The sequence below is a fragment of the Furipterus horrens genome, unplaced genomic scaffold, assembly GCF_987537825.1.
Source record: "Furipterus horrens unplaced genomic scaffold, mFurHor1.1.pri manual_scaffold_6, whole genome shotgun sequence".
In the NCBI taxonomy this organism is placed as follows: Eukaryota; Metazoa; Chordata; class Mammalia; order Chiroptera; family Furipteridae; genus Furipterus; species Furipterus horrens.
In genome coordinates, this window is record NW_028327176.1 from 66,013,255 (window position 1) to 66,025,419 (window position 12,165).

A 12,165-nucleotide genomic window follows, 5' to 3' on the forward strand; every position below is an offset into this window, starting at 1 on the left:
TGCCATTTGAGTCTATTAAAGTAGAAAGTTTCCTTTATGAATACACCCTGGCAAAGGTTACATGTATATCATTTGCTCATTAAGAGTAGATGCAATTGTTATTGCTTATAAAGCTTTGTTAAATGATATAACAACTTGGAGAGCTGTAATGGCTAAAGTAGATTTCGAATACATTGGAATTATGCTAATATATTCTTGTCAATATAATAAGTATGCATTATACTTCCTCTAGGTAATTCTATATTCTGAAGGATTTGAATCCAGTAAAACATTAGCAAGAAAAATGACTCAGATGTACAAGCTTTGCAGTGAACAGCTCTCTCAGCAAGATCACTATGACTTTGGCATGAGAGCTGTGAAGTCTGTACTGGTCATGGCTGGGTAAGAAACCAAGATGGTCAAAGTGAATTTTCAAAACATGTAACCAAGTACATTAAATGGGTAACTCACAAGCAGCTCTTAAAGTAATATACTAAGTGATAATACATGTTAGCTGCTGCTGTTGTCATCATTCTCATCTTTCCACTCTATTCCATAGTGAAATGGGGCACCTCTCCTCATCCCAGGACAGTCCTCCGCTGTGAGACCCAACCCGGGCTGAACCTGAATCTAGACAAGTCTTTGGCTAACTTTCATTTCCCCTGAACTTGTCACATACATTGGGTTCTGGTGTACAAAAGCCTTTACCAACATACAATCGATGACTAGACTTAAAAGGCATACAGTTTGTTGTGCATATACTACAACAATTAGGTCATGTGTGCCACCTGACAAAGCCAGAAGCATTTGGAAAACTTCAGTTTTGTCATTCTGTCTTCAGTCCAGGCCTTTGTCCAAGCCTTTACCTCTGTCTTTACTGCATCCAAGACTGAAAGCTGCTTTCTCGTTTTTAGAAAACATGAGCCTTTTCTCTTTTCAGGCCCCAACTTCTCCCTTCATATCTTCTTGAAGCTCTTGCCTCTGGAATCCCGGGCTTGTCTAGAATCTGAGGGAATGTGTCTCCCCTCTAGTCCTTTGCCTCAGGCCATGACTTGCTGGGCTGGGCTGGGCTCTGCACATCCAGAACCCCTTCAGCCTGGCCCCTCCATCCCTGGATTTTGCACAAATATCTCTGCTTTTCTCTACCCTCCATCCTTTCTTTTAAACTCCAGATACACTTGCACTCCAAGAACACAACTACAGCCCAGTGGGTGGGGCAGACAAATGAGCAATCACCAAGGGTACTATGTAGTGAGGGCAACCATGGGGCTATGCCCAAGGTTTGCCATGAGGGATAGAGGAGCTTTCTGGGGGAGGGAGTAATTGGGTTGGGTTCTGGATGAGGAATAAGAATGAGCAAAGGAGAAAAGCAGGGTGTTCTGGGCTGAGATAAAAGAAAGTCACAGGGATCTAAATCATCATGATACATTCAGGGATGCCTGTCAATTCAGGGAGGATTGATGCGGGAGGTTAAGAAAATGTCCTTGTCATTCTCCTCAAGTCTATATAGCCAGTCCCTGACTTCTGTGTGTGTTCTGATGGAGATGGACACTCAGGAAGAATGGAGCAAGGTCCTCCCCTTCCAGCAGGAGCAGCAGTGGGTGCCCCCCAGACAGCTTTCTGCGCATGGAATCCCTGACCCATAGGTTTGGAAAATCACATTCAATACTACATTCTCACAATGTCATCTGAATTACTCTTTTAAATTTAGGTCTTTAAAAAGAGAGAACCCAGACCTAAATGAAGAAGTAGTGTTGATAAGAGCTTTACAAGACTCCAACTTGCCAAAGTTCCTAACAGATGATGCTCTTCTGTTCAGGTAAGTTTCTAGGTGTTACAGAATAAAGCATAGCTACTGCGTAGAGGTAAAGGATAGATTTATCTGCAAACATGCCTGTCTCTAACACAGGTAATAACTTTCTCATCTTTTCTAGAGATACTTACTGCACTTCTAAAATACACGAGTTTAAAATAAAGGCACTCAAATTTTAGCACCCATCCAATTATTTGGGGTTCCCCCCCCCTCAAAACATTAATCATCAGGTTGTGTGCTATACAGATTAGCCTTTCGTTTTAAGTTCCTGATCTAAGAAATTTCCCTCCCCCCTAAGAATCAGATTTGGGCTTAATGTAAATGTGATGGCTTTTATCTATTTATTTCTAGTTTTATTATTTAGTTTTATGTTTATCTAAGACATATGTGTAATAGTTTTAAATATAAAAGTATCATAAATTAGTCTTATGAAAAACAGCAGTTCCTTGCCCTTCACCAACTTCTTAAAGGCAAATCATTTTTTCTTGGTTTGTTCATTTTTTTATTCATTTTGCTATTTCCCTCCATAATTTTAATTCCCATAATTTTGCCATTTCTTGATTTTTTCAGTTTTAGGTATTATCTATTATGTTATTAACAGGGGAATGAGTATATGCACATGCAGCTCTTCTCCTTGACCCACGCTCTCTGTATATAGTTATATTGCAATATAACGAGCTAAATACCTATGATTTCAGTAACTTATCATAACTATATAAATGTTACCCATAGCTGAGTGATATTCCTCTTGTTATTAAATTATCTAGCTTCTTATTTTCCCTACATTTATTAATTATTTCAGTTCTCATTTTTAACACTTTACCTATTTTCCTATAAGCCTAACATTAATTTGTCTCCAAATTCACCCAGAGTGTAAGTCTCCTAAAAACAAACAAACCCTTCAATTAAACAAAGCATTCTATTGAATTTGTCTCCTTGGAGTTCTGTGTTCTGCTCTTATCTGGACTGGGCACCCATGACTCCTGGCACACATCTGTCAACAGGGATTTCCATTTATGATGAAACCAGGGATCCCCTTTGCCTTTGCCTTCTATCAGTGCCCGTGTTCCCCAGAATATACATCTATTCCCTTTTGAGAAGACACAGTGATGAAAATCCCTGTACATTTATCTTTGCACACTTATGATATTCCTATAATTGACATCCTAGGAAGTAAATTTGCTAGGTCATAGGGTAGTGGGCATTTTTAATTTAGATATTCTATCAAGAAAATATTTTATATTTATGTAAATAGATTTGTAAAATTGCCCATTTCCCTTTAAATGTTTTAAAAAGGAACCAAAAGTCTTTAATGCCTGTGTTTCTTTAATTATCAGAGTCACTTCTTGTGTTCATGAGTCATGTATATTATTATTCTAAGAGCATTTTTCTATTTTGCTCTTTTACTTAATAATTTGTAGGAACTCAAACTCTATCTGGTATAAAAATTAAAAATATTTCTCCATCATTCATTCTTTAAGTTTGTATATCAAGTTTGTTTTCTATTTGCTTTTATTTTTCACCTTATCAACATTTCTTTTACAGCTATAGATTTCTTGCCTTTCTTAAAATGACTTTTACCACCGTGGTGCAAAATTCATCTCTTATATTTTCATCTATTACCTTTGCTGTCATTTTACAGTAAGATTTTTTTAATATGCTTTATTGTTTGTGCTATTACAGTTATCAAAATTTCTTTTGCCTTTGTTCCCCTCCACCCAGTGACACCCCTCCCTCCAGTAGTCCCGCCCTCTTAGTCCATGCCCATTGGTTGTACATATAGTTCTTCTCAACATCTTCCTGTCTACTCCACTCCCTCCTACTATGCTTCTTAATTCCTGCACCATCTCCCTCCCTTTTCCCCTTCCCCCTCCCCACTGACCTCCCCCCAATATGTTCCCCATACTTATAATTCTTTTCCCACTCTCGTTACCTACTTTGTTTGCCATTGTTTCAATTCCCTAGCTTCTGTTGTTGGTTGTTGTGATACAGTTTTCATTTTAATGTTCATAGTTTTGATACTCCTTCTCCTAAACAAGTCCTTTTAACATTTCATATAATAGTGGTTTGGATCTGATGAACTCTTTCAGTTTTACTTTGTCCTGGAAGCACTTTCTCTGCCCTTCTATTCTGAATGACAGCTTCACTGGATAGAGTAATCGTGGTTGTAGGTTTTTGCTTTTCATTACTTTGAATATTTCTTGCCAGTCCCTTCTTGCCTGCAGAGTTTCTTTTGAGAAATCAGCTGATAGTCTTATTGGGACCTTTTTGTATGTAATTCTCTTCTTCTCTCCTGCTGCTTTTAAGATTCTCTCTTTATCCTTAAGTTTTGACATTTTGATTATAATGTGTCTTGGTGTGGTTGTCCCTGGGTCCAGTTTTCTTGGAACTCTCTGTGTTTCCTGGACCTGTAAGTCTATGTCCTTCCCCAAGTTAGGGAAGTTCTGCTTCATTATTTTTTCACATAAATTTTCAATTTCTAGTTCTTCTTCTTCACTTTCTGGCAGCCCTATGATTCGGATGTTGGCCCACTTATAGCTGTCTGATACGTTTCTGAGCCTCTCCTCATTTTCCTCACTTCTCATTTCCTCTTTCTGCACTGGTTGACTGTTCCTTCCCTATGTTCCGATTTGTTGATTTGATCCCTGGTTTTCTTGCCCTCATCGCTAGTTTTGTATGTGTTTTTGTTCATTTCACCAGGACTAGCCTTCATTCCTTCCCCGCCCTGTTTAAGATCTGCTGTTACATCTGTAAGCATTTTTATGACCAAAGCTCTGAATTGAGTCTCAGAAAAATTTTCTATCTGCTGCTTCGTTAGGTTAGATATTAGTTGTGTGGCCAGCTGCATCATCGGGATCTCTATCATGATCTGTGACATCCTGACCATTTTGTGTTTACTTTGTTTCCCGGGTGGGGCTGTCACACCTCCTACGCTATATGGGGCAGAGCCCTTTGCACTCGTCACAGCGAGGTGACCCCTCTCATCACGCTGTGGCTATTTCTGTCCAGACAAGCATCACGTCTTTATAACTTCATATGTTGGGCTTCCATTTATTTTCTGGAACTTCTGGTTATTGCTGGCTTTGCAGTAGTTGTATTTCTTCTTAATTATGGAGGAAGACGGAGCGTGTCAGTCTAGGCCTCCATCTTGGCCGGAAGTCTCCTCTGTTTGTTTGCCTCCATGTCCCAGGGAGAGCTGTCGCTCCTACTATGTTGTAAGGGGTGGAGCCTTAAGGATTCATCAATACTGGGTGACCTGTTTCACCATGTTGTGGCGCTGTATGTGGGGGAGGGGTCTGAAAGGGAACAATGCCACCTGCTCAGCACTTGCCCCTTTTCCAGGCTCTTCTCCCATTTCTGTATGGTACTGGCACCCCTCTAGCGGCTGCCCTGGTCATTGTTCCCAGAGTGGGTGGGTCTATAGATGTCCTAGGACCATGGGGCCTTTTAAACAAGCGGACTCTGCTGAGACTGGCAGTTTCTATCTCCACCTTAACCTCCACTGGTCTGCACAGTCAGAAGCAATGAGGCTTGGTTTTCTCTGGTGCTGGGACCGTGAGCTGGGTGGTCTGGTGAGGAGCTGGGAATGTTCCCCAGGTGTCCCTCCTGACTTTTTAAAACATGTAACTGTGCTTTCCGCTAGCCTGCTGCTGCCGCCACCACACCGCATCCTCTCCACCCTGGCTCCACCCCTCCTACCTGTCTGGACGAGTATTTCTTCTTTATATCTTTGTTTGCTGGACTTCCATGCAGTTTGGTTTTCTGGAAGTTCTGGTTGTTTCTAGTTTTGAGGTAGTTGTATTCCTTCTTAGTTGTGGAGGAAGACACAGCATGTCTGTCTATGCCTCCATCTCGGCCAGAAGTCTGTTACATTAAGATCTTAACTGTATCTCAAATGCATTTGTAGGTATAGTGTGAAGTAGAGATTAAGCTTAATTTTTACCCATTGAAATAACTCATATTAACTGTTTTCCACAGGAAGTCAATTTGTCCCTTATCACTTTTTTACCTCTTACTAGTTTTTTATTTTTATTTTCATCTTATTTTTCTGAGTAGATATAGTTATAAGCACACACAAGTTCATTTGGAAAAAGTTGAGTTAAAATATAATATTAAAAAGTAAACTGATAGCTTCATCACTTTGACACCATGCTATGTACTGTAGACAATACAAAAACATGAGGGATATGTTTCTTACCTCAGAAAGCTCCCAGTACACTTAGAACATTTGTCTACAGTACAAGAAGCAAACAAAATCAAACACCATCAGAGAAATGATGAATTCTGCTATAATACGTTGAATATAGTAGTACCGTGCATGTTTAGAAGATGGAGTCAATGAGAAAAATAAGAGTCATTTTAATGTTTGAACAATTAATTGTAACAAATATGGAGAAAACTCAATGACCAGTGGTTCTTAATTTATTTTATTTTTGTTATTTCAGTGGAATCATATCTGACCTTTTTCCTGGAGTCCAAATTCCAGAACATGATTATGGTATATTGCAGTCAACAATTATAGATGTCATGAATAAACAGAATCTTCAGCCAGAGACATGCATGATTAAAAAAGTGATACAATTCTATGAAACTATGCTAGTAAGGCATGGTGTTATGTTAGTTGGTCCAACTGGAGGTGGCAAGACCACAGTCTACCGAATACTAGCAGAAACTTTAGGGAATTTGCAAAAACTGGGTGTAGACAATCCCTTTTACCAACCAGTTAAAACATACGTTCTTAATCCTAAATCAATCACAATGGGTGAGTTATATGGTGAAGTAAATAACGTAACCTTGGAGTGGAAAGATGGTTTGATGGCACTGAGTGTCCGAGCAGCTGCAAACGATCCTTCAGAAGATCATAAGTGGATTGTCAGTGATGGGCCAGTGGATGCTCTTTGGATTGAAAATATGAATACAGTGTTGGATGATAACAAGATGCTTTGCCTGGCTAACAGTGAGAGGATTAAACTAACACCCCAAATACACATGCTTTTTGAGGTAAATATATGTACTATACTGTGGAGTGAAGAAATCATTTGTTAGATTGACATACCATCATCATTTTTTTTCTCACATGATGTATTATTACTATCTGTAAGGCCTACCAATGTGTTTTGTTTAAGTACTAAGTACTTACTAAATTGTAATATACTGTCCATCCTGACAACCAAAATCTCTCAAACATTCCTGTCTCTCTATAAACAGGAACTACAATACATTCTGGCTTTGCTAGCGCTTGTTCCTCTTCCTTTGGAGGCATTTAGTGTATATAGATGAATTCACATAATTTGAAATGCTTTATTATGTTAAAAATATTATTGTACTTAAAGTAAATAATTATCCCAGTGTGGTACAAATATCTGATGGAGGGATTGAAAAAGTAATGTGGACCAGATACAGTGACAAAATATTATGGAAGATAATATCTCTATTATATCCATTCATCAAACATTGATTGAATGCCTACTATATGTTAGGTATTAGACTAAGTGTTGGTACAAAAATAAAATAGAAGAGAAAAAAGAAGGAAAAAGAAATACCTAACCCCTCCCATAGGGAATTGGCAGTATCCTCCTACAGTAATGGGGTTGTTTCACCTTATACTTCACTTCACTTTCCATCTCCACTTCTGATTACTTATAGCTCTCCCACTGTTTTCCATGTAAAGCCTTTCAGTGTGAACTTAAACTTTGAACATGCATAAACATTGAAGGGAAAGTAATATGATATGTCCTTATCACTGCAACTTCAATGTTCAATTTTCTTCCATTTTAGGTGCAAGACCTAAAGGTTGCCTCTCCTGCAACTGTCAGTCGCTGTGGAATGGTGTTTGTGGATTCCGAGGAACTGAAGTGGATGCCTTATGTTAAAACCTGGATGAAGGGTATTTCTAAAAATGTTCGTGCAACCAGGTGCTCCCCAATGTCTCAATTTGTCAGGATTCACACTTCCCGTGTGTGCCCACATGGAAATCAGATAAGGCTTCATCATGTTTGATTGAGGGAATTCTCCAGAAATGTTTATATACTCCCCAAATCTGCCCTAATTTTTTATTATCTCAGCCTGCAAGTCTATGGTCTCTCTGGTTTCTGCCTGCTCTGCCTAGCTTCTCCCCAGGCTGGTTCCTCTTAAGGAAAACCACTTCCTTAACTCCTTCAAAACACAGCTAGAACAGTCTGGGGCATTTAAAAAGAGTACAGAAGGCTTGGCATATAATAAGATGGATGACAATGAAAAAAAAAAGATATTTCAATCTAGGTGCTGTCATAATTTTTAGATTTTAGGAACCCTTAAAACCTTTGAGAGCCAGAGAGAAGAGAAAAACAGTTTACCTCCCACTCAGTTGTAGGTTCATGACCCCAGACACATTCTAACCTCAGAAGTACCATTTCCCAGTGAAGGAAAGCTTTTACATTATTATTCACAACAGTTCAGTCCATATTAACTTCTGTATCCTCCCCATTCTAAAATAGGACTTCTCTTTATCTTCATTTAATAAGCCATCTTTGAAGTATTTTGCCCAATCTCAGCCTATTCTCCAAAAAGCCATCTTCTTTTTGCCTCTCCCTGTCCAAAAATGAATTAGAAAATGATTGCTTTCTTTATTCTCAGGCATCAACATTGTAACAATGTAGTCTAGTATCAGAGTACCTTATTAAAGAAAGTAGCTTACAGAATTGAGAATTTATCATGGCTACTGCCATAAGATTTTAAACCTTCCCAAATTCACTTTCTAAAATTGTACTGACTTTATTACTTAGAACAGTTTTAGGTTTACAGAAAATTTTAACAAAGTACAGAGGGTTCTTATATTCTCCCTCTTCTCCAAACAGAGTTTCTTCTATTATTAATGTCTTACATTGCCATTGTACTTTTGTTAAAACTGACCAATCAATATCATCATTACATCATTGATATTGATGCATCGTTGATACACTATCAATAATTATGAATTGATACGTTAATTAACATTTATAGTTTGCATTAGGATTTACTCTTTATGTTGTATAAGTCTATGGGTTTTACAAATACTTAATGTTATGTATCAACCACTGTAGTATTATACAGAGTAGTTTCACTGCTTTAATAATCTGTGCTCCACTTCATCCATTCACCTCCCTCAATCCCCAAAAACTATTGATCTCTTACTATCTCCATAGTTTTGCCTTTTCCAGAATATCATGTAGTTAAAATCATATAATATGTAGCTTTTTCATTTAGCAACGTGTATTTAAGTTTCCTCTATGTCTTTCTGTGGCTTGATAGCTCATTTCTTTTTTATCATGGAATACTTTTATGTTGTATAGATTTACCAAGTTTATTCATTCACCTATTGAAGAATATCTCAATTGCTTCCAAATTTTGGCAATTATGAATGACTATAGTATAAACTGCTGTATGACATAAAGGAAAGTTGTTAGGAGAGTCAGTCCTAAGAGTTATTTTTTTTTTATTGTATCTATATGAAATGACAGATGTTAAATAAACCTATTGTGATGATCATGTCATGATACAGTTGACCCTTGAACAACACAGGTTTGAACTGTGCAGATCCACTTATATGATATACGGTAGTCCCCCTCTATTTCACGGTTCTCAATAGTGGCCTCACTGTATCGCAGGATTTTAAAAAATATTATATTCAATTATTTATCGTGGATTTTTTGCTATATTGGGGGATTTTGTGGTACTGTATACATATGTTGTTAAAGTTACATAGGTTTAAGAGTGTAGAATAAATGTAAGGTTCCTATTTCGTGGAGGAGTCTAGAATGTAATACCCACGATAAGTGAGGGAATACTGTACATGGATTTTTTTTCAATATATACAGTTGACCCTTCATATTCATGGGGTTTGCATCTGGGGGATTCAGCCAAGTGCAGATCACTAACAGTATTTTCCCATTCCTAACCGTAGATTCCCAACCACCATTGAAATTACTAGTGTTGACCCACAGTTGGTTGAATTTGTGGGTTCAAAGGGTCAATTGTACAGTCAAAAGTATACGTGAATCTTCAACTGAGTGGGTATTGGCACCCCAACCCATGTGTTGTTCAATGATCAACTGTATATGTAAATCAAACCATCATGTTATACACCTTAAACTAATACAGTGATACACATCAATTATTTTTCAATAAACTGGAAAAAATTAAAACAAAAAGAAAGTTCCTATAAAAATCCATGTTCAGGCTTTTGTGTGGACTTAAGTTTTCAACTCATTTGGGTAAATGCATAGAAGTGTGATTTCCAGATCATATGAGAAAACTATGTTTAGCTTTGTAAGAAACTACCAGGCTATCTTCCAAAGTCTGAACAATTTTTGTACTCCTACCAGCAATGAATGAGTGTTCTTGTTGCTCCACATCCTCACCAGTGTGTGGGGGTACTGGTGTTTTAGTAGGTGTTTAATAGGTGTGTACTAATATCTCACTATTTTAATGTGCAATTCTCTAATATATGATGTTGAACATATTTTCAAATGCTCATTTGCCATTTGTATATCTTCCTGTTCAAATCTTTTGCCCACTTCTTATTGGGTTGTTTGTTTTCTTATTGCTGAGTTTTAAGAGTTTTTAAAAAAATATATTTAGGATATAAGTCCTTTATCAGATATGAGTTTTGCAAAGATTTTGCTCCCAGTCTGGCTTGTCATTTCATTCTCTTAACAATCAATATCTTTCACAGGGCACAAGTTCTTAGTTTTAATGAAGTCCAGCTTATCAATTTTTCTTTCTTTCATGGACTATGCTTTTGGTGTACAGTAGCCCCTCTCTATCGCAGTTCACTTATTGCAGCCTCACTGTATTGTGGGATTTTTAAAAATATTATATTTAGTTATTTATCACGGATTTTTCACTATATTGTGGGATTTTGCCGTACTGTATACATATGTTGTTAAAGGTATGTAGGTTTAAGAGTGTAGGATATGTTTAAGAACATAAGTAGTGTTTATAAAAAGTGTGGAAAAGGTTAATAAGGGACTGGGAATGGTTTATAAGTGCGTGAGAAGAGTTTATAAAACCTTAAAATATATATAAATACTAAAATAAATGTAAGGTTCCTACTTAGCGGATTTTCACCTATCGCGGGGGGTCTAGAACATAATACCTGTGATAAGTGAGGGAATACTGTAGTATCTAAAAAGCCGTTTCTAAACCTAAGGTGTCATAAATTTTCTATTCTGTTATTTTCTATAAGTTTGATAGTTTTGCTATATAGTTTTACATTTAGGTCTATGATCTATTTTAATTTTTGTGAAAAGTGTAAGATCATTTTCTAGATTCAGGTTTTTTGCATGTGGATGTCCAGCTGTTCCAGCACCATTTGTCGAAAACACTATTCTTTCTCTTTTTGACTGCCTTTGTTCCTGTGTCAAAGATTAATTGACATATTTGTATGGGTTTATTTCTGAAGTATCTATTCTGCTCCATTGATCCATTTATCTATTCTTTTGCCAATGCCATACTGTGCTGATTCCTGTAGCTCTACAGTAAGTCTTTAAGTTGGGTAGTGTCAGTTCTCCAATTTTGTCACTAAATATTATGTTGACTATCTTGGGCCTTTGCCTCTTCATATAAACTTTGGAATAAGTTTAATATCCACAAAGTAATTTTCTGGGATTTTAATACAGATCGCATTGAATTTATCTAGATCAATTTAGAGAAAACTGGCATCTTAATATTGGGACCTCCTACACAGGCACATGGAATATCTCTCCGTTTATTGAGATCTTCTTAGGTTTCTTTTATCGGAGTCTTATAGTTTTCCTCATACAGATATTGTATGTATTTTGTTAGAATTATACTAAGCATTTTATTTTTGGAGGTAATATAAATCATGTTTTATTTTTCATTTAAAATTCCAATTGCTCACTGCTAGTATATAGGAAACTAATTGACTTCTGAATATTAACTGTGTATACTGCAACCTTGCTATACCTGTTTATTAGTTCCAGGAAAATATTTTTGTCAATTCTTTGGGATTGGCATAGACAATCATGTCATTTGTGAACAAAGACAATTTTATTTCTTCTGTATACCATTTATTTCCTTTTATTTTCCTCTTGCATTAACTTAGACTTTCAGTATTATGTTGATAGGACTGGTGAGAGGGGCTACATTCTTTTTAAAATCTTTGGAAGTTATTTCTACTACCTTATATAGATACTTTTAATGTCTTCTTTTATGGCTCTTTTTCATTGGTTCTAATTGTGAGAGATATCAATATAGAAGACTGGATGAAATACATATTGACAGTCTAAGAAATGATTTTAAAATAAACACCTGTGTATCTATTATCAGATCAAGATGTAAGACATTATCAGCAGCCAAAATCTCCTCATGTGTCCCAAGTCATAGGAAGTTTT

The 12,165-nt window shown here is 36.8% G+C and overlaps 1 protein-coding gene across 1 annotated transcript in view; it reads left to right on the forward strand.

The window, feature by feature from the left end:
- Window positions 1–12,165, forward strand: part of DNAH6 (dynein axonemal heavy chain 6) — a 328,739-nt gene that overhangs the window by 138,732 nt on the left and 177,842 nt on the right. The window contains exons 32-35 of the mRNA XM_090281614.1: window positions 233–381; window positions 1,691–1,798; window positions 6,238–6,793; window positions 7,571–7,693. Of these exons, the coding sequence (XP_090137740.1) occupies window positions 233–381; window positions 1,691–1,798; window positions 6,238–6,793; window positions 7,571–7,693 (936 nt within the window). The remainder of the gene's footprint in view (window positions 1–232; window positions 382–1,690; window positions 1,799–6,237; window positions 6,794–7,570; window positions 7,694–12,165) is intronic.